Genomic DNA, 27,952 nt, shown 5'->3' on the forward strand with positions numbered 1-27,952 from the left:
TGTGCAACCGGCAATCAGGGCCGGTTTCCGAGCTCGGGATTTATAAGTTCTGGACTTACAGAGTCCAGGACTGAAATAAGCGCTCGGGTCTAAATTGACTTTCTGAGTCACGATTTTATCTTCTAAACTCCGGAGTCTATTAAGTTCTGAACTTATTTGAGTCCAGGAAATTAACGCACCTAAACATGAGGGAATTTCACAATATTTTGCTGTTGTATTGTTGGCATTATTAATAGCAAAACGGAAACAGCTGAATGCAGCGGGATAATTCAAATGAGCATGCTCTCCAAACTATTTTGTAAAAATACGTTTCGATTTCTTTGTAGGCCTATACAAAGCAAAACCTTTGAAAGGTGAATGAATAAACATTTCATTTTACATTATGCTATTATTGATCATTGATCCTAACCAGTGATTTTGGAATAAACATTTCATTAGGCTATTGAGTTTGAAAACGTATTTGATTTGAAAAAACTGAATAATTTATTATTGTTATATTATTATTATTAATATGTTGAATATGACATTGATCAATAAAATTCAGATTGGAATATAAATTCCAGGGCAATCCTTGTATTATTTTTCTCGAACATTTTTAGGTTATGTCACAGTCGTAAAATAGGTTAGTTTTTTACGCATAGTTCTGATAAAATTTTATTCCAAATTGAACTTGCAAACTATAAATTATGAATTTAGATGGACTAATCCAAAAAATTTAGGTAGGTATTCCATTACATCTATTTGGCTTTTTATCTACTCCAAAATAATAACTGAATTGTGTTTGTTCAGTTAAGTCTAGAACATGAATTTAAACCCTACCCCAGTCGAGGGTTTAGAATCATGCTGTTTCAAGTCCTGGACTTAAAGATTTTTGATAAACCCTTGACTCGGAAAGAGGCGAGAATCTAATTCAAGTCCTGGACTTATAAGCCCTTCACTCAGAAAGCGAAATTATAAACTCCAGGGTCTAACGTGATCTCTAAACTCCAGAGACTATTAAAGTCCTCGACTACGTTAACGCTCTGACTCGGAAAGCCAATTTTCTGACTCCAGAGTTTGAAGCCAGTTAAAGTCTAGAACTTGGCTAAATCCCCAGCTCTGAAACCGGCCCTAAGAAATTGTCAATTTCTTAGTCTTTTTCATTCAATATGAATAATTACCACAATATCAACTACACAAAAAGTAAATTAAAATTAGTCTTTTTTCCAAACTCTATCTAATGTTATCAAATCGCACATGGTGTAGACAAGTTAGAAACTCTTGATGTATATGAATCGGCTACCTTAAATAAAAATTTCATCGTTTATTGACTTAACAGAATGTGAAGCTTTCAAACATTTCTTTCGGATGGATGGTCTCTGGAAACGATCGAGAACTGGTGTCAATTTTATGATTTTATGATTAATTTGAACATTGTTTATGGTATCAACTACCATAGAAATTCAACCCTAAGAATTGACTCACACTCAATTAAGAGTAGATTTTTCAACAAATTAAATATGAATCAATTCAACAAATTGAATATCTTCTAAACATGTCCAAGACCAATAGAATATTAAAATACACACAGGAATAATTCAATCCCAATAATTGAAACACACGATTAGAATCCAACATGAGTAGATGTTTCAAAAAATTCAGTATTCATTCCTTAAGGCTGTGAACAGTAAGATAAGTTCAAAGCAGCTCAATCTCTCACACTGTTATCCTAATCAATTTGAAATATCTTGTAGAGGTATCTTGTTCTTAATAGTTTCACAGAACGTTGAAGTTAACATCTATGGATTATTTGAATATCAAATGCAGCTCCTAAACATGTTCAAGTCCAATAGAATATTCCATAGAAGTTAACTTTAATGTTCTGTGAAACTATTAAGAACAAGATACCTCTACAAGATATTTCAAATTGATTACGATAACAGTGTGAGAGATTGAGCTGATTCGAACTTATCTTACTTTGAAAGTGGGTATGTTAACGTTCAATACCATATTTCATCCCTCCACACTAGATTAATATTCCTGTAAATGGATGAGTAATGATCCCGTAAATCTATGAATGAAAAGACTATAGTGAGGTCCACGTTATAATGGCAGTGTAGGATTGACCATACTGTTGATGTCCTTTTCTATCATACAACAAAACAGATAGCGCTATCTCTCTCTAGCTTTGCGATGTTGTCTGTTTTCCAGAATATTTTATTTTTACTTTTGACAGTGACTGTACAAAAGTAGACAAATAATTCTCAGCCGCCATTTTTTCTTCATTCTATCAAATTACTTTCGTACACAAGTCGTATAATTGATTTAAAATGTATTTTTGAAACAATTAAATAATTTTTAGACATTACCGTATGAGAAACACAAATTAAAATATCTGAAATGACATTTTAAAAGTAGATAACTAACCATCCTAGACTTCATCCATGCTTCAGTTAGCATACACGTATAGGTTAGACCTACTCGTACCGGTATAGATAATATTAAAAGGTTATTTCAGAATTATTTCCATTGAAATTACTTATTTTTAATAGAATTTCTATTTTTCTCTTATTTTTAAAAGAAATTGGAATAGAACACCTACCAAATAACTTAATTTCTGTTGTTTTAAAATTCAGATTGTTGTATCACAGCTTTTTAAATTAGCCGCCATTTCAGGTTTGCATAAAAATAAAAATCTGATCTCAGTTATGAAAGCAAATTTTTTAATCAAATTATGAAACATTTCAACTAAGCTGATAGCGCTATCTCTTTTTCGATTTGCTCTGTAGCCAGATAGTCTTTCAACAATGAAGAATTTTAATCATTAACAAAATATTTCATTTTAATTATGAAAATTATTGAAAAATATAATTTCTTGCTTAATAAATAATTGATTATTTGAAACAAGAATGAACAGTTAATATTACATCAATAACCTGTATCAGCTACCGTCTACAACAGAAGGCATTGACAAGACAGAGGATCGACATCGTTTTTCTCCACTGCCATTATAACGTGGACGTCACTATACCAGATTATCGCCTACACAACTGCTCAGAAAGTCTAGATGATTTGTTGGACGCAGATTCATGAAAAAGGTTCTGAACCAGATAAAAAATAGCATGATTATGATCTTGATATAGTATATTACGCTACAAGCACAGAAAGTTATTGTTTACGTTATGAGGATAGTTTCCCTAGCTCGGCAAGCCTTGCCCGGGAATATGTTATCCAAATACCGTAAACACCTTTCTGAGAGGGTCGCATACAATATTTTTCGCCACACTACAGGTATAGCTGACGCCAAAAAGTTAGGCGGTTTCGTGGGTCTCTTGTGCGTTCAAACAGCTTATGTTGTCAAGTAGAGTTGTCATCTAGCTTGGCTTAGGTAATGATTTTTAAATCAAAAGAGACAATAGATAGATGCATTGCATCAGCTGTGAGTAGGTTATACCATGTGACCCACGAAGCCGCTTAACTTTCTGGCATCAGCTATATAAGAATAATAAATTGAATAAGAATGTTTTATGAGGGGGGGGGAACTTTGATGTCCCATATCTCAAGAACCAGACGTCGTAGGGTACTCAAAGTGGGGTGGAAATTACTGATATCACCCTCCTAAACACAATGCACCATATGGCACAGTTGTCCAAACACATTTTCAAAAAGCGGCCGGGAAGGGTACTTACTCTTTCCCGGATGTTCTGACGTCAGACGAGAGTCGTCTGCAAACAATGTCTTTCAGATCTACGTAGGGACTGGAAAACAGCTGCTTTCTGTGCAGTGTGGCGAAAAAATATATCATGGAATGTTCACTTTAACATTATTGAAATACAATGGATTTCTGCTGAGCAGAAAAATAATCGAATTGTTTGTTAAGGGAAGTGTTCACATATTGAGGTACTTGAAAATACACATGTACTCATGATGGAATGATCTTTACCACTCTCAAATGTTTTCTATTCTCAAATTATGTTTACAATCCCAAATGTTTTCTATTCTCAAATGATGTTTACAATCCCGAATGCTTACTATTCTCAAATGACACTTAAACAACGAAGAGTAATAAGTCAGCTAAAAGTAGCTGAAATATATTGGAAAAGTTTTAAATTACCTGGGTTCTGGTGCGAACTTGTTCCGGTGAGCCTTGGCTTCTAGTATCATCATCGTCTAGGGAATGAAGAAGCTGAAAATACCATACAATAAGCATAATTTGAATACAATCAACAATCAGTATCAGATCAGATATACCGTACCGGAATGATTTGAACCACAGCTATCTACTTAGGAAGGCGAAAAATGTATTCATTCAATAGCATTAATAAAAACAATATAAAACATGTAGTAGCCTTTTTATTTAAAACATTTCAACGACTAGTTTCGACCTACTTTGGCCATTTCCAAGTTGAAATTAAAAAAATCTGGTGTGGCGCACTCACACAACTTTTCTTGCCGTTATGAAAATTTACCGCGCATCTCAAGTCTACTATTCAAAGATCCAAGCCAGCTGGTGACAGGACTATAACGCTGGAGACACACGAGGTCTGCTATCTCTTCATAGTGAATGATTTAATAGCATCAACAGTTGCCAACAGTTTGCAATTGAAATAATAACATTTTCTCGAATTTCGAGCTTATTTTAAATTTTAGGTGAAAATGTTACTGAACATCAATTGTAGAGATTTTCATCCCCAATCTTTTTCACTTGAATTTTCTTGTTTAAATTGTATCTGGAGCCTGATAATTGGGAATCTAAAATCAAACTTTGCATAGATACGGCGGAGCACCTGACATTTTCACAGATATAAGACTTGTGGCAGTTGATAGAGCTTATCAATTACTATTTTAGGTGTAAATTTGATCGAAATCGTTGGAGCCGTTTTCGAGAAAATCGCGAAAACCCCTATTTTTGACATAATTTTCGCCATTTTGGCCGCCTTCTTGAATTGCATTTGATCGAAATTGTTCGATCATCAAGTCTTGCACTTCTGTACAGTACAGGGGAGTACTGCTCTTCTGTCTGGGCTCGCAGCAGACATGTTGAGAAAATTGATAATAGAGTTTTCAATGAAACTATGAGAAAGATTAGTGGGACATTGAGACCAACAGAGACTGAGTGGTTGCCTGTGCTTAGTAACATCATGCCTCCAGATCTCAGAAGGTCGGAGAAGAAGAACAAGTTCATTTCCCAGTTGCAACACATTCATGAGGATCTCCCAGTCTCTAGAGATTTGGCTAACCCTCCACCAAGGCGCCTCAAGTCAAGAAGATACTTGAGACTTGACGAGCAAGAGGAAATTAGAAGTGCAAGGGAATTATGGAGACTGAGATGGTTGCAGGGAGAGGTCAGGAACAAAGGCCTTGTTGATGACCCTAATAACATTGTTCCTGGCACCCAGCTGAGACGTAGAGAGTGGTGTGGCCTTAACCGGTTCAGGACGCAGGTGGGAAGGTGTGCTGAGCTGATGACAGCATGGGGATACACATCTGATCCTCTGTGCCAATGTGGACAAATCCAATCAATGAACCACCTAATATCTGAGTGTCCACAACACTCCTATCATGGAGGGCTGTCGGCCCTCCATGATGCTGGAGAAGATGCGTGTCAGTGGCTCCAGAACATTCTAAATTCTATTGGTATTTGAAATATTAAGTGTAAAATTATGTTTTTTTTCTAATTTTGGCCTATGTATGCATATGCATATATATGTCGAAATTGTTCGTGTCGGATCCTTATATTGTAAGGATCTTAATTAAGTTCCAAATTTCAAGTCATTCCGTTAATTGGGAGATAAGATATCGTGTACACAGACGTGAGCACACACACACACACACACACACACACACACACACACACACACACACCCACACAGACCAATACCCAAGAACCACTTTTTGGACTCAGGGGACCTTGAAACGTATAGAAATTTAGAAATTGGGGTGACTTAATTTTTTTCGGAAAGAAATGCTTTCCTTACCTATGGTAATAGGTCAAGGAAAGTAACATGTAGTAGTCTTTTTATTTAAAACATTTCAACGACTAGTTTCGACCTACTTTGGACATTTTCAAGTAAGAATTTAAAAAAGTTGCCCATAAAAGTGGAGTGATTTCATTAAGTAGAGTATTACAGTACTTATTTCATTAATAGAGTACTTCTTGCAATAAATAATCCTATTGCTCACTTTCAAATGCTTAAATTACGACTTAGCAGTCTGATTTTTATGATTTTAGCTATTAGCTTCATCTACTCACGACTGTGGAGCGCTGGGCTCTTTGGACCGGACTCAAAGTGTTGAAAAAGGGCTCTGTGTCCGAAAGCACTCCACAAACGTGAGTAGATGAAGCTCATAGCTTTTAATCATAAAAATCAGACCGCTATGAGTGAACTCAGAATTGCTTTTCATGTCCCAGTTGCACAAAGGCCTTATTAGTTTCAATCATGGACCAATCACATAATCCTTCTTTCCTAAAACGTCTTCTATGATGAGTTCTCGTGGCATTTGATATGATTAAGATTAAATAGGCTTTTGAGCCAACTGGCCTTTAAGTTACTACTGAAATTACTCAATATTATAGACTACAGATGGAAATTACTGAGATACTGCAATTATTCAAAAAATGCTAATGAATTAATAATTATTATTGAACGAAAATCAAAATTAAATGTTGTAATTCACCCCGAAGACCTCTGCTACTGCAAATATTGACAACAGGGTAAACAGCTAGATGGAAATTCGATGAGCGCTACTATTCAAAAATTATTTCAGCCCAGGAATCAAACCCAGTACCTCCTAATTCCTAAAAGCTGTCTACCCTGTTGTCAATATTTGCAGTAGCAGAAGTCTTCGGGGGTGAATTGCAGCATTTAATTTTCATTTTCCCTGTTGTCAATATTTGCAGTAGCAGAAGTCTTCGGAGGTGAATTGCAGCATTTAATTTTGATTTTCCCTGTTGTCAATATTTGCAGTAGCCGAAGTCTTCGGGGTGAATTACAACATTTAATTTGGATTTTCGTTTAATAATAATTATAAATATTATAGACTTATAAATATTATAGACTAACTTCACTCTATGGTGAGATGAAGTAACACAAATTTGACTATATCGTTGTGTTTTCATTACTTAATATTATTGTGAACCAAAAACTATGAATGATGGAAGAAACTGTTTAAAAACCAATATATATTTACAAAATTTACATGAGTCTAGTTCATAGTGTGTGGTCTTTACTTGAATTATATGGAAATGAAATACTTGGTGCAGTGACTTTCTGAACACTCTGTACAATAACAGAATATAATATTTAAGGAGGGTCCCTGCATATTATATTACAGTCACAGATTAAAAATCTTCTTCGGATATTGTGCCTCTTCTTGCATCATATGATAATCTCACTCGACTCATAACACAATTACTGCTACCGAGTCGAGTAATTGCTTCGGAAACTCTGCTAAAAATGAGCCTCTTGAAATACTGCTTCAAGGACAATTGGATAGTTTGTTCATTTTCATGTTCATAGAAAACTGCAAGTCTCACCTGCACAAGGATACTGTACAAAATTAAAATCAGATCATTATCATACCATCATTAAAATACTTTCTAGTTGACAAACTAAGAGATAAGTCCATAAGCAACAGATGCCCTTTTGTATCTTTTCAAAATCAACGTGTTGCATCCGAAAAGATACACAAGGAGCTCTAATGTATCTATCGATAAGCAACAGATGCCCTTTTGTATATTTTCAAAAGCAACGTGTTGCATCCGAAAACATACACAAGGAGCTTTTTGGAGTTACGTCCTTTAAGCACAACACAACCTATCAGCCGACATTCATTCAACATTCGTTGCAACTTTCTCATTCATGAAGAATCTCTGTGTGTAAGGAGTTCAACTTTGTCTAGGGTCTCTGAAGCCTGATGTTTTTGCAAAGCCGTGAATATTACCCCGCGAACCATACCTTGCCTATATGCCGTTTCAAAGTTATGACAGCTGATAATCAGCCAATCAGAGAACTTCCTAGCCTGCTGAATTATTTGGCGCCAGTGCAAAAATGCCTGAAAAACACTTCGTGTGGTTTGGCCCTTACATTATTCAAGACACAATTTTGACAAACAAACCACACAGGCCCCAATTTCCAAATTACAATACACGTACCATAGTTTTGCCTCCATGACTTTGAAACGACATATAGGCAAGGTATGGTTCGCGGGGTAATATTCACGGCTTTGCAAGAACATCAGGCTTCAGAGCCCCTAGATCCCTAGATGGAGGAAGCTCCCTACACACAGAGATTCTTCATGAATGAGAAAGTTGCAACGTATCACCAACAATGGAAAGAGCATGTTGAATGAATGTCAGCTGATAGGTTGTGTTGTGCTTAAAGGACGTAACTCCAAAAAGCTCCTTGTGTATCTTTTCCGATGCAACACGTTGCTTTTGAGAAGATACAAAAGAGCATCTGTTGCTTATGGAAAGATACATTAAAGCTCCTTGTGTATCTTCTTGGATGCAACACGTTGATTTTGAGAAGATACAAAAGGCATCTGTTGCTTATGGAAAGAAACATTAGAGCTCCTTGTGTATCTTTTCGGATACAACACGTTGATTTTGAAAAGATACAAAAGGGCATCTGTTGCTTATGGAAAGAAACATTAGAGCTCCTTGTGTATCTTTTCGGATACAACACGTTGATTTTGAAAAGATACAAAAGGGCATCTGTTGCTTATGGAAAGAAACATTAGAGCTCCTTGTGTATCTTTTCGGATACAACACGTTGATTTTGAGAAGATACAAAAGGGCATCTGTTGCTTATGGAAAGAAACATTAGAGCTCCTTGTGTATCTTTTCGGATACAACACGTTGATTTTGAGAAGATACAAAATAGCATCTGTTGCTTATGGAAAGATACATTAGAGCTCCTTGTGTATCTTCTTGGATGCAACACGTTGATTTTGAGAAGATACAAAAGGGCATCTGTTGCTTATGGAAAGATACATTAGAGCTCCTTGTGTATCTTCTTGGATGCAACACGTTGATTTTGAGAAGATACAAAAGGGCATCTGTTGCTTATGGAAAGAAACATTAGAGCTCCTTGTGTATCTTTTCGGATACAACACGTTGATTTTGAGAAGGTACAAAATAGTATCTGTTTCTTATGGAAAGAAACATTAGAGCTCCTTGTGTATCTTTTCGGATACAACACGTTGATTTTGAGAAGATACAAAATAGCATCTGTTGTTTATGGAAGATACATTAAAGCTCCTTGTGTATCTTCTTGGATGCAACACGTTGATTTTGAGAAGATACAAAAGGCATCTGTTGCTTATGGAAAGAAACATTAGAGCTCCTTGTGTATCTTTTCGGATGCAACACGTTGCTTTTGAGAAGATACAAAAGAGCATCTGTTGCTTATGGAAGATACATTAAAGCTCCTTGTGTATCTTCTTGGATGCAACACGTTGATTTTGAGAAGATACAAAAGAGCATCTGTTGCTTATGGAAAGATACATTAAAGCTCCTTGTGTATCTTCTTGGATGCAACACGTTGATTTTGAGAAGATACAAAAGAGCATCTTCTGTTGCTTATGGCATTCCTTGTGCATCTTTTCGGATGCCACACATAGCTTTTGAGAATATAAAAAAGGGCATCTGTTGCTTCAATTTATCTAATTATTTACAAAAATGCATACAGGTATGGGAACAACAGGCATTATAGCCCAAAACTGTTCCCGATTCAATATCACAAAGTTCTTCATGAGTAATATGAGAAAAAAGTTAATGAAAAATTGAAAATACTTATGGAAAGATACATTAAGCTCCTTGTGTATCTTTTCGGATTTAACACGTTGCTTTTGAGAAGATACAAAAGAGCATCTGTTTCTTATGGAAAGATACATTAGAGCTCCTTGTGTATCTTTTCGGATGCAACACGATGCTTTCGAGAAGATACAAAAGCATCTGTTGCTTATGGAAAGATACATTAAAGCTCCTTGTGTATCTTCTTGGATGCAACACGTTGATTTTGAGAAGATACAAAAGGGCATCTGTTGCTTATGGAAAGAACATTAGAGCTCCTGTGTATCTTTTCGGATACAACACGTTGCTTTTGAGAAGATACAAAAGAGCATCTTCTGTTGCTTATGGCATTCCTTGTGCATCTTTTCGGATGCCACACATAGCTTTTGAGAATATAAAAAAGGGCATCTGTTGCTTCAATTTATCTAATTATTTACAAAAATGCATACAGGTATGGGAACAACAGGCATTATAGTCCAAAACTGTTCCCGATTCAATATCACAAAGTTCTTCATGAGTAATATGAGAAAAAAGTTGATGAAAAATTGAAAATACTTATGGAAAGATACATTAAAGCTCCTTGTGTATCTTTTCGGATTTAACACGTTGCTTTTGAGAAGATACAAAAGAGCATCTGTTTCTTATGGAAAGATACATTAGAGCTCCTTGTGTATCTTTTCGGATGCAACACGATGCTTTCGAGAAGATACAAAAGGGCATCTGTTGCTTATGGAAAGATACATTGGAGCTCCTTGTGTATCTTTTCGAATGCAAACGTTGCATCCACACTAACGCCCAATGCGTAGAAATGAGGACGAGGCAACAAAGTGTGCGTGTGTGGTTTGCCAGCGCTCTCTTTTATTGGACATTGCTCAGATTTTTGTCGAGCGAAGGCCAATGAAGGCCAGTGCCGGCAAGCCTCCCAACCACACTCTTGTCAACCTTAGACCAGTTATAGAATAGACACGGTCCATTGTATATATTCATACTGAAAGTCGATGAAGCCAACATCCACTGCCAAATCCACCCATCTTGACGTCACAACAGTGACGTCACGCATCGTATAGAAATTATAGAAAACTTTTTTGAGTTTGTTGTGTAAGTGTTTGTGGTGTTTAACTTACATTGTTGTTAAACATAGCTTCTTTTCCATAGCAGATTATTATTTATTTATATAATTATTATTCATGAAAATGGTCATCTCCTGCGCAGCATATAATTGCACTGAAATTTTTAGGAAAAACGTGGAATATCTTTTCATGCGTAAGTTGAAATTCATACACATAAATATTGCAAGTTTTAACTGTAATATTATCCTTGGTTATGATGTAAGTGAACTCATTGCAGCATGACAATAAATTAGTTTTGTAGGCTACCGTACCTTATTATTTTCAAAACACATTATAACTTTGAAGCCGATATCGCATAACACATTATAACTTTGAAGCCGATATCACATAACACATTATAACTTAACTGATATCGTTTTTGCCCGTAGCTAGAAATAACCTAAAAACACCATGAATCTGAAATAGACACAATCTGAAAATTTTCCATATGATGCGTGACGTCACTGTTGTGACGTCAAGATGGGTGGATTTGGCAGTAGATGTTGGCTTCAGAGGCTAGACTTCCCAGCGTGTCTATTCTATAACTGGTCTAGTTGTCAACCAATTCGTGCTGTTTCCTGTTTTGACAGGACCCAGACTATAAAAATATTTACAAATATTCACTAATAAATTATAAGATTGTTAGTTGCACTTACTTTCTCGACCTCATCGTCAAATACATCGCCGCTGCTGACGACTTCCTCGTTCTTCTTGCAGCGCTCCATGAGGGTGGCACGTTTGGCGGCCAGGTAGAGCGAGCGGCGCACGCGCAAATAGAAGATGTCCGTCACTGCGCGTACGGTGTAATCCGGCACAAACGAGTGACGCAGCATCAAGTCCAGGTTCACACTCTGCAAGCTGCCCAGCTGCTGGGATTGGCTGTGTGAGGTGGCCGTACCAGTCGGTGATTCAGCTGCAAAATGAACAGTGAATAAATGCATGGCAGATTTGTTTGTTTGTTTTTAATATATTCCCAGAGACTCTTAACAGAGTATGAGAATTGTCAAAAAAATGCATGAAAACATTACTTTTGAAAAATTCGACTGAGTCATTGTGAATATTGTAGAACCGTTCCATAATTAAATAAAAACACAAATATGTTGTCAAATTCTACACTGTTTTATTTAGTACACGACCAAGGTTTCTTGACCACACCGGTCACATTTTCAAGTTGACTAAATCAGTTGAAAAGTTGACTGAATCAGTTGACTCAGTCAACTTGAAAATGTGACCGGTGTGGTCACGAAGCCTTGGTCGTGTACTAAATAAAACAGTGTAGAATTTGACAACAGATTTGTGTTTTTATTTAAACATTACCTACTTTCGATAAGAAAATATACACATGACACATATCCATATAAAGAGTGTTTCAGAAGTAGTGTCGAACATTTTAGGGTATTGTTCCTGGATGATAGGAGACTACAAATGTCGTATTTGAAGTGTCCAAAACTCAGTGGTTATCCTTATAGCTGCCATTTTGTTTTTTTCTCACTTAGGAGGTTTTATCTCAAGAACGAAATGGTGTATTGATCTGAAATTTGGCATGAATATTTATGATATGAAGACTCAACTTTAAAAAAAAAAAAAAAATGTTCGATGTAAATTTTCAAAATGGCGGCCATTTTTAATTTTTGATTGCAAATTTCACGAAAACCGTTCACTTTACAAAAAAATTACAAAAGTCAAAAAAGTTAGCAAATCTTATCAAGATTTCAAGGATACCTCATTTATTAAGATTGGTCAGTGAATAACAGAGAAATTAATTATTTTCGTACATGATGAATGATCATGAACAAACAAGATCATCTGAAAAACATTGTAAAATCAGCTGGATGGCCATATGGAGCCATACCGAGTTTCAAAGCTTCATATTAAATGCAATTGGAATTAAAAATGTAATATTGATGTCTAAATTTATTGTGAGAAATGGTAATGCATGCAATACGAAAATAATGAATTTTTCTGCTATTTTTCGACCGATCTTGATAAATAAGATATCCTTGAAATCTTGATAAAATTTGCTAACTTATTTGTCTCTTCTAAGTTTTCTATGAAGTGAACGGTTTTCGTGAAATTTGCTATCAAAAATTTAAAGTGGCCACCATTTTGGAAATTTACATCGAAAATTTTTCATTTCATTTTTAAAAGTTGAGTCTTTACAGCATAAATATGCATGCCAAATTTCAGATCAATACAAAATTTCTTTCTTGAGATAAAAATTCCTAAGTGAAAAAAAAACAAAATGGCAGCTATAAAGAAAACCGCTGAGTTTTTGACACTTAAAATACGACATCTGTAGTCTCCTATCGTCCGGAAACAATACCCTGAAATGTTCGACACTACTTCTGAAACACTCTGTATAGTCTCATCTTCCAACTAAACTCAAAAATGAAAACGATTGCTTTCAACTAAATCACATCTTTCACTCACCAACGCCAACAGTCTGCGTGAGCGCCTGCAGTCCAAAGTAGGTGAACGGCCCACTCTCGAAGATGAGGTTCTCCCTGCCCACGGTCACCTCCACCCTCCCCTCCAGGATCAGGATGAAGAAGTCGACCGGTCTGCCCTGCTGGTAGATCACCAGGTGTGGGTCGTCCTTTCGCGACTTGTCCTTACGCACCTTGATCTGGTGGATGATGTCCTGCCGCAGGAGACGACTCAGGACTGATTCCGAGATGAATTCCGACTTGAACGGCTCGCAAGCTGTCGATAAACAACACAGAAATAGTACTTTACGTCACAAGTCCGGTAACGGTGGTTTACCGCATAAGTATGATTGTTTCTGCCCGAAACGTAGTTGAGGGCAGAATTATCATACGAATGCGGTAAATACGTTACCGTACAAGTTACGTACAATATTTTTCCTACAGATACCTTGAAAAGTGACCATTTCTGCACTGATTGCAGGCTGCAAAGAATCACTTTTCCGCTCTAGTGCGCAAAGTATTACTTTGCGTACTCCAGATTTGCAGCATGACAATGCAAAATAGTTAGTAGGTTATATGGAGCACCAGTGCAGCAAAATCTAAATTAAGTTGGTAACAGTGACTGTGGTGCACGTTATAAGAATCTTGAAGTGGTGGATGACAGCCACAGCACAGCCGCACCCACCCACACACCACACAGCCGCCCTGAATGGCCATTCAAACACACATACTACATTCTATTTTATTTATTAGAAATAAAATTACACAGATATACATTTGATGGATTTCAGGCAATTTTACCCATAATTACCCACTTTTCATATTCAATGGTAACTGTAGGAAAAACTTAATGTGAAATACGTGCGCAAAGTTCCTCTGCTGCACTCAAGAAACCATTCCGCCCTCGCCTACGGCTCGGGCGTAAACGTTTCTTTCGGTGCAGCAAACTGTCACTTTGCGCACTAGTTGCACAAATAACTATTTTGTCATACTTTTCTCAGAAATAATAATATTGCTGAGAAACAGAAACCATTACCTGCTGCTGCTTGAGTTACTGCTTTCTATAAACATTACCTAGCGCTTAGTGCCTAGTTCATAACAGACCCATCGAGCTCAAATAGAATAATAAAGGCCAATATTAAAAAATGTCAGATGAGTTCTTATAACTTGAAATTTATTAGATGAGTTCTAATAATATTTGAGTTATTCTATTAGTTACTTAGATATTATTAATTCAGTGGACAGTGCCTCCGAGAGCTATTTTCCACGAGGCAGAATGAGGCAGACACTGTAAGGAATTTGAATCTGGAACAATTTGATTAGAATAAGAAACGTATTCAGATGTTTTCTTAATGTGAAGTCATAAAGGTTTTCTTCACGTAGCTAAGCTAAAGTACATCTTCAGAAGATGTAGCCGTCCTATCTACTGATAATGGGAAACATACTCGACTGTAAAGAAAACCATATGATCTCTTCACAGTATAGTATGCTGTAATGAAAATCACATGTTTTCTTGTTCTGCAAACAGCTGTTTACCGGCTTGATTTGATGCATGGAAAACAGCTGCAATTGAGTAAGTATGACAAAAAAATGTAAATATCGACTTGAAATATCGATATATAACAATTATAATCGATACACTCATTTGCTATGTGAATTTGTGCCGCTGGTAGAGTCTCATACTGTGCCATTCTTACACTCTCACCCTCTCTTACACTCTTCACAGTATAGTATGCTGTAATGAAAATCACATGTTTTCTTGTTCTGCAAACAGCTGTTTACCGGCTTGATTTGATGCATGGAAAACAGCTGCAATTGAGTAAGTATGACAAAAAAATGTAAATATCGACTTGAAATATCGATATATAACAATTATAATCGATACACTCATTTGCTATGTGAATTTGTGCCGCTGATAGTTTCTCATACTGTGCCATTCTTAAGGTGCGTACAGACTTTCGCTCTGCTCCACAACCGAACGTCACTCCAGCAGAGCGATTGATGATCGACCGGGGAGCAACAGTGGTTCGACCGGGGAACGCGAGAAGATCTAACATCTTCCGTAACGTTCATGATAGGTTTCGCGGGAGGAGCGACTGTGGTACGATGGAGGAACGAGGGCGGTACGAAGGCGGAGCGTGCTCGGTGCGGGTTGGAAGTGCGTATATGTGTACGCAGCTTAACACTCTCACCCGGCCAAAACAGTGATATTAGACAGTAGTCGACAATAATCGGCATGAGTTAACAAACAATCGGATTGGAAATTGGAACATAAATGACCTATACCATGGGATATCTTATTAAGCCATTACTCGTTGCCTTAGAACTTGATATCTATATATAATATCCATGCTCTTTATTTACTTACATTGTAAATAATGTCGGGGCACCGAGCTTCGCTCGTTATTTATTTATTGATAAACACGATTTTTTTAAATGATTGGGGATGAAGAACTAACAGGCACAGCCAAACACTGTTTCCTCCCCGAATTTTTATTTATACACTATAAATAGTCCAAAAAGTAGGTTATGTTCTATACACTTGAATTCAGGTCCAATTTCCAGTCCAAACATTTGAAAACAGAAAAGTTCTAATTTAGATTGTTCACAAACCAAATTGAATAACAAAAAAGCACTCACTAATTAATTAAAACTGTAAAATAATGATAAACTTTGAAAATTTTGATATACTTCAATTAAGAATGATATACCATGACATGTCAACAAATCAGATATTTTGATCAATTGGATTAAAATTTCTAGATAATATTTCTCGTAAGATATGCTGATTGATTCAACAGCTAAAAATAATTATGTCTCTCTCTCCCACATCTTCTGTTATCGACAGACGACGAAATTATGATCTGTTTTCAAGGATGAATAATTATTATCCTTTTAATGTCGTTCAGCGAGTTTTCCCAGTGATGAGACCTAGTGCAATCGAATTTTTATATCATAAACCTACTATGTTCCAAATTTCGTGAAAATCGTTAGAGCTGTTTTCGTGATCCGTTGGACATAAATATATTATAACCATATAAATAACTAAATATATAAATATATACAGAAATCGCTCGCTTAATATAATGGGATTATTACTGAAGATAGACTACTGACATCTGAGAATACGAGAGTGAATGAAAGTAAAAAATTATTTATTATTAATGAGGATGATATAACTCAGAGACTGGATATTCCAATGAATAGAATGCAATAATAGTATCAACAACTCCAAACAACAATTTTCAAGATGTAATCATTATTTGAAACAAATAACCAAATTTAATAATAGCTACAATAAGCAGATTACTCACAAGTGTTCAAGTACTGGAATGTAGCCAACGTGAGTTGCGGCGAAATATGAATTCGCTGGATCTCGCTTCGCTCGGCAAACTTTGTAAAATCTTGTTTTGGGTTCCTTCTAGAGCCCCGCCTGTGTTTAGACCTGTTATCGGCTGAAAAATTGGCAAAAGTTTTTGTCAACAACCCATTTCACCCAATTTCAAAATTGCAACAACAGTTAGTCCCAGTTGCATAAAAACCTGTTAAATTTAATCATGATTAAATGCTACTATAATCAATCAGAGAAGACTTTTTCGAGAAGAAGGCTTCTTCAATTGATTCTTTTGACATTTAGAGCCGTTTGCAAAGTAACAGTTTAAACGAATTTCATTTCAAACTGGATTAAATCCGTATCAAGTCTCGTTTGTTATAATGTGTTACATTTTTAGTTTAACCCACCAGCTGATTAAATTCAGTTTAAGCTTTGACTGAGCAAACGGCCCTTAATCACGATTAAAATCTAACAGGCTTTTGTGCAACTGGACCTCACAGCTTGAACACCAATAATTAAAATCATCTTCAATGATAATCAATCATACATTGGATATTGATCAATTATTGTTGCTCAATAATGAATAAATCAACAATAATATTAAACAAACAATATAGAGGAAGAAAAAAAGATATTAGTTACATATACGCAAGACAGAAATTTGAAAAAATCTAGAAGCCGAAATTTTAGGCGACTAAATAGAAAATGATACAATAAAATAGTAGGAAATACCTTTGTACTATTTATATTGATTGAAATACCTTGATGCTCTGTGCAGATTGGAGGAAGTTGTGAGTTGCGCAATAAGAGAAAAATCATGTTATATTTCAATAATGAAGTTGGAATGAATTGATATTTGAAATGAATATTATATGTTTTGAAATGCTTGGAAGATAGGAGAGGTTCACACTATCTAAGAATTAATTCATAAAAATATAGAGACAGTATTTCTGGAATGTAAGAGTTGATACTGAAAAATAGATATACCATATACAAGACTCAAAAGAATATCAACAAGTCCAAATCAAGTTTCATTGAAATTATTCAACACATTACCCGAGATAGCCAGGAACCTACCAATGCCAATTTATAAGAAAAACCTAGAGCGCCTACTATTGAATTATCCTTTATACTCAATTTCAGATTTCTTCCAACTACCAGTGAAGGACTATTTTCAAGTCAAAAAGGTAGTGAAATAATTCAATAGGCTACTAATCATGTAAATGTACTTAATTGTTCTTCCTCAGTTTTTCATCTAATGCAAGACAATTTTGTATTTATTCGATACATTGTTACTTTTTCTGTATTGTCATATCAAATCGTACTAAGTGTAACTTTCACTGTATAATTCAAAACTTAAAACTATGTATTATATTGTTGACTGACGTTTCCGATAGCATTGTATGTATGCATTGAAGGAATAAAAAGCATTCTTATTCTTATTCTTATTCTTGATAGATACTGTTCAAAATGAATGTTTTATTGTTAAAATTTTCAGAAAATGTGAAAGATTAGCACATCATAAGCTATCAAATAATCATTTTTTGTGTAGTTGAGAAGTTGATATTGTGGTAATTATTCATATTGAATGAGAAAGACTAATAAATTGTCAAAAACCACAGACTTATTGATACTTAGAAAGACCGGTTTCGGTTATTACACCATTGTCAATCTCTGATAAACTTACACTGGTGTACTTCGTTATCAGAGATTGACAATGGTGTAATAACCGAAACCGGTCTTTCTAAGTATCAATAAATCTGTGGTTTTTGACAATTTATTAGTCTTTTTCATTCACTATCAAATAATGTATATCTACAGTGAGGTCCACGTTATAATGGCAGTGGAGAAAGATGGGAGAACAACGTTGCCGATCCTCTGTCTTGTCAATGCCTTCTATGGACGGTAGCTGATACAGGTTTTTGATGTAATATCAACTGTTAATTCTCGTTTAAAATAATAACTTGTTCATTTTAAAATTAAATTTTCAATTAATTTATGCATGTTTACAACCCATATATGTCAAGGATATTTTTGATTAATTTCATTGTGATTTTAAACTTTTGGTCTAGGTTTACAAAATTTAGTAGGCCAATAAAAAATGGTTGAAATATCGGGATACTAAGTATGTACCTACAGTAACTATTAAATTTTACTCATAAATTAAAAAATAAATTTTCTACCGTTTTTATATAGAGCCTTATTTGTTTACTTCTATAGGCCTAATGAAAGAGGAGTATTTCAAGTTAAAATTCGTCTATGCTACAAAATTTGGAAACCCAATATTCTTACTTTATTCTTAGTTCTTTTGAATGTTTGAACGAACAGCTGGTGTGACTTTCTCGTCTGACTATTGTATAGTAATGGACTATTTTTATCTAAAAAACAGTCATCACCTCGCCTTGTGATTCAAAATATCAATGTATGTAACAAAATATCAAATGTATAACATTATTAGATGTGCACTTGAGAAAAATTTCTGTACTTGTTGTTAAAAGCAATTCCCTTTTAACCATGCAACATCTGTATCAAATAATAACTCCTATGTAGTGGCAAAATTTCATCTGCCTTCATATTATAGAATTTCTTATTAAAATTTATATTACCTTATGTTTCAGATTCTATCAAAAAATCTTGTGGGTCGACTGTGGGCATTGAGACCCAAATTGAAGACGCTATTAAGGATTGGCTAAAATATGCGGCAGAGTATTTTCAGTGGAGAAAAAAACAATCTAATTTCGTCGGTAATTAAAAAGTATTATGAAATGAAAGTGGAAAGTTATTTTGAAAGTCCCTTTCTATTGAAACATTGTAATAGAATATTTGTTTCTCTATTGCATGAATCACAAACTATCATCATACCTGAAAACTAAAATGTAGGCGGGTTTATACGATGCCAATTGACAAGATAATAATATTGTCTTCTGAAATTTATAGCTGGTGTAAAGTATCAATTGAATCTTTTAATTCTAGAACCATCATCTAGGCATAGCTAAATAAAAACTAATTGACAATTATTATTGTTTTGCCAATTGGCATAGTTTAAACCTGGCATAAATGTCAAGTAAAAATTTAGATATATATTATTTCCTAGAAAGAATTGAGCTATTTTTGCTCACCACAGATAAAATTATCATACTAAAAATTCAAGATTTTTAAACAACTGCTGAATTCTTGAAATAATAGTTTTAATTTACCGGTATGTTTCTTACAGACATAAAATGTTTTTGAGCTTGGCAGAGTATATTGAATTACCATGGTAATTTGGTTGTAACCATCTTAGTTCTTTAAACAACCTTTCATCATACTATTTTTGTGGATCAAAATTGAAGTAATATGGAAATAGAAAGAAAAATAAAAATCTCAGTATCCTTTTTGAATCATTTAAATAATGATTAATAATAGTGATTAAATAATTCAAAAAGGATACTGAGATTTTTATTTTCCTTTCTATTTCTATAAAAAGTAGCCCTATACAGAAAAGAGATGAATATGGTTTTTATTGTGTGTTTTTAATGTCAACTTACCAATGTACCGCATTGCAGGGTAATATTTCTGTTACATGAAATCATATGTAAATAAATGGAAATATGATTTCGTATTTTCATCTCTTTTCAAATGATTTTAGAAATATTACCATGTAATTGATAAGGTACCGGTTCAAAAGTATGGCTAATTCAACGTCTATAGTTGAAAATAATGGTTGTCACAACGTGCTTTCAACGTCTATTTATGGTTGAAAATAATGGTTGTCACGACGTGCTTTCAACGTCTATTTATAGTTGAAAATAATGGTTGTTACAATGTTTTTTCAACTATTATTCAACGTTGAAAATAACGTGGAAACGGCGGACATTTTCTCGTGTTTTCAACGTTGAATTTAAACGTCTTTTCAACGTTAAGGTATTACGTGTTTCTAACGTTATTTCAACGTTTCTGTGCTACCTGGGAAAACATTACACACAATATTGAGATTACAAAGTTACACGAGATTACATTATAAGTATTACACGAGATAAGTTACATTTATGTCAAATTCAATATAAGTCAGATTTGACTGATTACTTGTTGAATTTACTGTGATATTATTTGACTTGAATAACCAACTCATTACAACAAATCGTCTAAAAATATTACTGAACAGTTGATTTTGAGTCTTGTAGTTCTTCACTTTGAAAATTTTTCAGTCATTAAATATGTTTACAAAATAGATTTTCAAATTTAGATGCTTCGAAACCAAAAATAGAGCAAATATTCAACATTATTTATCACTAAAATAGGAAAGATTGACATATAAAGAAATAATTTTGAAGGACCGAAAAAACAAACTTGAATAAGCAATAGGAGAAGCTCCCGTGAGCTTCCAGGTATAGTTCAAGTAAATAAATTATGACTTAATTATCATGACATAGGATTGCAATTCTTGATCATAGAGAATTATTGTAAGTTATTTGAAATAAATACACCTTCGGTGTTGTTCTACACCTTGTGAACGATAGATTTTAGAATAGGAAGCCTGCTTGATTTGTTTGGAGCCCTGTTTTTCCAAGTGCACGATTTTCTCAAAAAATGTGACAAGGACAGGGATCTAGACCAAAATCAGTAATAGCTATGAAGAAAGAAAAGGATAGTGAACTTACTCCAAACATCTGTTTCGTCCATAATTTCCGCCTGAATTATTTCCTCAATGACATCCTCCAGAGTTATGATACCAACGGTTTCATAGAAAGGATCGCCGTCTCCTTCAGAATTCACGCGGTGTACGAATGCCATATGACCTCTGTTTCCTGAAAACAATTCCAAAAAGAAATAAATTTTATATTCTTCAGTATGGATTCGTCTATTATACAGGGTGATTCTTAATTATGGTAAAATAATTTAATACGTGATAGTAGAGGTAGAAATAAGAAAAAAAGTTCCTATAAACATAATATCCATAGACGCTTCATTAGCGAGCTATACAGAGTGAAAGTTTTCGTCCGGAATTCAGTCCCTCTGGTGAAATACACCGATGCTGAATTGTTTGAGGACTCGTTTTTGAAAAAACTTATGCTGGATTAATATGTAAAAATATCTGAAAAGTTGAATAAAACTAGTCTGGAAGCTGTAGTGTGAGTAGTTTTTGAGAAAAAAGTTGAAATATGCAAAAAATCCAAGTAGAAAAACACAGACTTTTACGTTTGATGCCCAATAACTTTCTTTAATGACCAGTAAACAAATAATTTTTCGCAATAAAAATTGTAGAGAATTCAATTTTGAAAAGAATTATGTAAGCTGTGTAAACTAAATTTGATTAAAAGTTGAATAAAAAGTATTCTTATGTAGTACATTACACCACAAAAATTTGCTGTTTTATGAGGAGAGAACTAATAAGTCCTAGGTTGTAGCTGATTGCAAATGAAACATGGATTAAACTAACAGCTGCTCCAAAACAGCTGATTTTTTTGTTTTAAATAGAAAAATATTTGAAAGAAATCATCAGCTGAGAATTATTTTCAGAAATATTTTAGCTCACTGTTGAACAAACCAACAAACTGTAAGTTAGGCCTACTGTAACCGCGCTGTGTTTTTGTTTAATCTATTAACCAGTTATTTGTAACCATTTCACTTTGCTTTTGTGTTTTGTATTTTACCATAATTTATTAATAATCACCCTGTATATTATACGATCCCACAAAAATCGATAAATTGTAGGCTACTAAAATTGCAACAATAGTGAAGAAATATTGGAAACTAAAGGTAGGTCCATGTTATAATGGCAGTTTTGGCAGTATTTGATTAACATTGGTGTTGCTATCCTTGTCTATCACCCTTGTATCATCTTCCTATAGTGAGCCCATTTTCACAAATTAAAATTCGGCAGCAGAGTATAGGGCTTTCTCTACTGGCATTTTTGTGACTGTTAGTTTGAATTTTTTTATTGAATCTAGATTCGGCAGTGGCACTACTGCATTTTTCTACTACTAGCATTTATCTGACTGTTAGTTGGAGTTTTTTTATTGAATCTAGATGCAGAAGGCAGTGGCAAGGCAGAGAATCAGCAACGCTGTTCTTCTATCTTCCTCCACTGCCATTATAACGTGGACCTCACTATAGTGCTATTGATAAAGCACAAAACACTTTACCATCTTAAATAATTATCCATCACAATTAATCATTTGATTTCTATCTAATCTATATTCATATTGATGTATTTAGCTGTTTCATCTTCAAAATGGAGGAATGTGGGTTATACACCTTCCTCATATCATATTATAATATCGGGGCACCGATATCGCTCGTTATTTATTTATTGATAAACAGAACTCAATTCTTTAAAATGATTGGGGAAGAACTAACAGGCACAGCCCAAATTGTTTCTTCCCCGAATTTTGTTTTATACACTATAAATAGTCCAAAAAGTAGGTTATGTTCCATTCACTTGAATTCAGGTCCGATTTTCAGTCCAAACATTTGAAAACAGAAAAGTTATAATCTAGATTCTTTACAAACTAAATTGAATAACAAAATAACACTCACTAATCCCTTAAAACTGTGAAATAATGATAAACTTTGAAAATTTATTATGATATACTCTAATCCTATTATATTAAGCGAGCAATTTCTGTATATCTGTTTATATTTTTATATCTGGTTATTTATGTTTTACGGATCTCGAGAACGGCTCTAACGATTTTCACAGAATTTGGAACAAAGTAGGTTTATGATATAAAAATTCGATTGCACTAGGTCTCATCCTTGGGAAAACTCGCTGAAAGACATTAAAAGCATAATTCATCCTTGGATGAAACAGCTGTGGAGAGTGAAAAAATGAGTGAGCGAGTATGTGAAAAATAAAAATATTTCATCCCCGAAATTCATAAGCTCACGTATAGCCAGCTGTAAAATATAAACACGATCATTTCAGAGAATTGTGTTCTGTTTATCAATAAATAAAATTAACGAGCGAAGCTCGGTGCACCGATATTTTAGAATGATATACCATGTCATGTTAACAAATCACATTATTTTGATCAAGTAGCTTGAAATATTTCTAGATAATATTTCTCATGAGATAAGCTGATTGATTTAACAGTTGAACATAATTCTGTCTCTCTCCCCGACAGGCACTCACATCTTCTGTTATCGACAGACGACGAAATTATCATCTGTTTTTCCAAGGATGAAAAATAATTATGCTTTCAATTTCCTTCAGCGAGTTTTCCCAGGGATGAGACCTAGTACAATCGAATATTTATATCATAAACCTACTATGTTTCAAATTTCGTGAAAATCGTTAGATAGTCCAGTCACTATATACATTGGTGCATGCAATTTATATTGTAGTTCTGATTTTTTAATATATTATTTGGGTACATAAGAGAAGTCCAGAACCAATTTCTTCATGCAAAATTTTCTTGTGCTAGATACAGAGTGGCCCAAAAACTTCGTATTTTCGGCTCATTTTCCATTTTTCAGCCATTTCTGCCAAATCTCGTGATCGGACAAAAAAATTTGCTCGCGCCTTTTTTTTAGATTATAAAATTCTGAATGAAATGATACCATTCGGAACTCTCTATCTCCAATGAGTACTGAGTTATGATTTTTCAAAAATGAGTGAAATTTGAAGAAAAAACCAATTTTGATGAATTTTAGTTTTTGATCAACAATATCTTCCGATTGTTACAATTTTGATGTATAATTCAAAATCCCTCTGGGCGTGTTTTTGTGCTCTACAAACTGAGATCAGGTAGAGCGCTCTTTCTCATATAGATTTCCTGGTACACCTGACAACAATGCTCCTTGTATTGTGAAAAACACCTAATTTTCAGCTTCAAACATCATCACAAACTACATTGTCCTCACATTGATATTTCGCACAATCACATAAGTTCATGAGATTATGTTCTATGAGTATCACCCGTTAGATGCACTTCATTTCAGATTTTCCTAGTGGAGAGGCGCGCTTAAGGACACATCAAGGATCAAAATTTCAAACACTTATAACTTTTGACACAATGCTCGTATCTCATCGTACTACACTTCATTCTTCTCGGCTCGTCAAGGCGGTTCAAAATCATGCATCATAGGTCAAATTCAGTCGAAAAATGAAAAATTTATTCTTGAGTGTACTCAAGCATATTCCCCATACACAAAAAATGGCTCTGTATCTAGCACAAGGAAATTTTGCATGAAGAAATTGGTTGTTGACTTCTCTTATGTACCAAAATAATATATTAAAAAATCAGAACTACAATATAAATCGCAAGCACACCCCTTTTTTTATGTCTATATTGACTGGTCTAAGAGCCGTTTTCGAGATCAGTTGGACATAAATAGCCATATAAATAACCAGATAACCAAATATAAAAAAAACAGAAATTGTTCGCTGAATATAATAGAATTCATACCACATTTAACTTGGTTATTATTATTTTTTAATCTCAATTCTAAGCTACAAACCTTCCTTGAACTGCTTGAACAGTATATCGAGCGTGGTGTCTTCGAAGACAAAGTAGCAGGGGTTTTCATAGAACTGGCACAACGTCTTCAAGGGTATGTTATCATCAGGGTCGACCAGCGCCAGGTCTTTTATGAAGAACATCGTGATGATATTATGACGCGCCGTCTCGTAAACAGGGATCCTTGAGAAGCCTGCAAAAAAGAATATCCTATTATATACAAATTGGACATTATTAGACAAAAACTTTCCATATGTTCAGATAAAGTATTTTCAATAGGGCCACTTGAACGTTCAAATTAATGACATAAATGTCGAATCTAATCACAATGTCAAGTTTAATCCACAAATATCAAAAAGGTACTAGAAATATAAATCTGAGTACGAAATAATGATCTGACGTGACGAAATAATTTAAAAAGGGTACTCAGATTTATAATTAAAAGAAGCCCTAAAAAAATACAAGGGTACTAGTTATTTTCTATAATTACACTTTATATAAGGTTTACTCGGTGTGGCATCATGGAATAGAACACTGTAGCATAGAGAAAAGATAGCATACGAAGATATCCCATGGTACAGGTTGTTTATGTTCCAAATTTCAAGCCGATTACTGTCGTTTATTGTATATTATTACGGTACTATTTTGGCTGGGTGAGAGTGTAAGATCAGCACAGTATGAGAATCTGACGGCGTCACATAGAAGCACAAAATAGTTATTTGTGCAACTAGTGCGCAAAGTGACAGTTTGCTGCACCGAAAGAAACGTTTACGCCCGAGCCGTAGGCGAGGGCGGAATGGTTTCTTGAGTGCAGCAGAGGAACTTTGCGCTCGTATTTCACATTAAGTTTTTCCTACAGTTACCATTGAATATGAAAAGTGGGTAATTATGGGTAAAATTGCCTGAAATGCATCAAATGTTTTTCTGTGTAATTTTATTATTGATAAAAACCTTAATTTATTGTCAAATTGAATAAAAATGTTGTCGTTGGTTATAATATATATAATAGTAATAATTTGCGCGTTGTGCTTCGTTGCACCTCTGCTCACTATAGCAGCCCAGTCACTGTTACCAACTTCATTTTGATTTTGCTGCACTGTTGCTCCATATAACCTACTAAGTATTTTGCATTGCCATGTTGCAAATCTGGAGTGCAGAAACATTTTTCCCGCACTAGAGCGGAAAAGTGATTCTTTGCGTTCTGTAATCAGTGCAGCAATGGCCACTTTTCAACGTAACTGTAGGAAAAATAAATACTAGGACTATCGGCTTGATTTAAAATTGAAAGTTAGAACATATACGCAGCCTATACCATGGGATATCTTCTTATGCTATCGTTTCTCTATGATTATATCAAGTGATGTTGTAGAACATTTCCATAATAAAATAAGAACATTAAAGTTGGTCGTTTCTACTAAAACGGCATTGGTAGAAAATACATCTATCATTTATTTTTATTCCATTGTGGAATAATTATTTATCACGTCCTACTGCCATGATAGCTTGCATATTGTTGAGTAGGCACCAAATGAATGAATAATGAATTTATTGGCAAATACAAAAAATATTTTTACAAATAAAAATAATCATTGAATTACAATAGTTTTTGACGTGACTGGAAAAAGAAGCCTTGAGCTCCAGCCACCACGAGTTCTAAAAATAAGAAATACATTTTTTAATCTAATAACAGCAGTACAATTGATACAATTCTGTTGATGGATGTTGAATTTATTTAATTTAATTTATTTTATTTAATTTATGTTGAATCTATGGCTGATGAATTTTATCAATAATCAAGTACTTGATAAACAAAATATAGATGCACAGTATAATATGAAAATTGTCGAGTTTTCATAATTTTTACACAATTAATATTGCCAAAAATCGGTGATTCAGCCAACTCAATTCTCAATTTTGGAATTATAGTTTTGTTTTACCCACGATTTTATTAATCTCAATTTGGTTTTTGTTATTTTATTCGTAGTAAAGTCTTCCGGAATTTTATTTGTTAGTTTATTACTATGATATTCAAATTGGTGTTTACTAGATGCTAATGGAGTAAAATTAATATTGAAAGCATTTATATTTACATTTAAAAAGTTCGAATGTTGATAATGTGATCAAATATGGTATTACTTTTTGGTGTTAGTGATACCCATATAAGCCCTAGACTTGCATGTGAATACTGTCTCTGTGATCTGCGTACATAATGGTGTAGATATTGATGTAGATATTCAATTGATGAGTCACACTAGTTCGAAAATCACCCAAATGTTCTTAACACTCTTCATGGCGTTCACTTGTTGCTGATTTCGAGATTCACGTGATAATTATTTCAAGGTTAATGTCCATGCTGTACCTGTTATCTTAAAATGCTTATAAACTAAAAGGAAAATTTTGATTAGGCTATCAATACAATCTAATACACATGAAAATTATTTTTAAGTATATAATCAATATAAAATTGAAATTTGTTAACATCTTATTATACAGTCAGCAATACATAAATTGTGAAATTTGGAGACATCAATTACAAAATTTCACTAGAAAAAAATAATTTCATTTCCATTTATTCATTGTTCAAATATTTTATAAAAAGCAAATTATTCAATATTATTAATCATCGTTTGTTGGATACTATAGTTTATTTCGACTTTTCAATGTTCTAAACACAAACTACATTTCATGACAAAACTTTACTATCAATCATTAAACAAGAAATCATTCAAAACATCAATAATATTTTGCTTCAAAGGCAATCAATATTCATAAGTAATCATCTGCATCTATGGCAATCAACATAAGTAATCAACACAAAAAATATTATCTCATTACTGCCTCTCTAAGTCATAACCTCTGTTATTCCT

The 27,952-nt window shown here is 34.2% G+C and overlaps 1 protein-coding gene across 3 annotated transcripts in view; it reads right to left on the bottom strand.

The window, feature by feature from the left end:
* Positions 1-25,275, bottom strand: part of LOC111044630 (metal transporter CNNM2) — a 45,634-nt gene extending 20,359 nt beyond the window's left edge. For 2 of the 3 annotated variants that reach the window (XR_005571025.1, XM_039425540.1), the window contains exons 1-6: positions 25,087-25,275; positions 21,285-21,431; positions 16,625-16,765; positions 13,315-13,587; positions 11,541-11,797; positions 4,094-4,165 (exon numbers count right to left, since the gene is read on the bottom strand). Coding sequence is in view for 2 of the 3 variants with exons in the window: in XM_039425540.1 (XP_039281474.1) it covers positions 4,094-4,165; positions 11,541-11,797; positions 13,315-13,587; positions 16,625-16,765; positions 21,285-21,431; positions 25,087-25,228 (1,032 nt within the window). In the remaining variant the exon portion in view is untranslated. Of the gene's footprint in view, positions 1-1,268; positions 1,359-4,093; positions 4,166-11,540; positions 11,798-13,314; positions 13,588-16,624; positions 16,766-21,284; positions 21,432-25,086 lie in introns of those variants that run through there. The other variant, XM_039425542.1, reaches the window with a different exon arrangement.
* Between the last annotated feature and the right edge of the window lie 2,677 nt (positions 25,276-27,952).

This window comes from Nilaparvata lugens, chromosome 4, assembly GCF_014356525.2.
Source record: "Nilaparvata lugens isolate BPH chromosome 4, ASM1435652v1, whole genome shotgun sequence".
Classification (NCBI taxonomy): domain Eukaryota; kingdom Metazoa; phylum Arthropoda; class Insecta; order Hemiptera; family Delphacidae; genus Nilaparvata; species Nilaparvata lugens.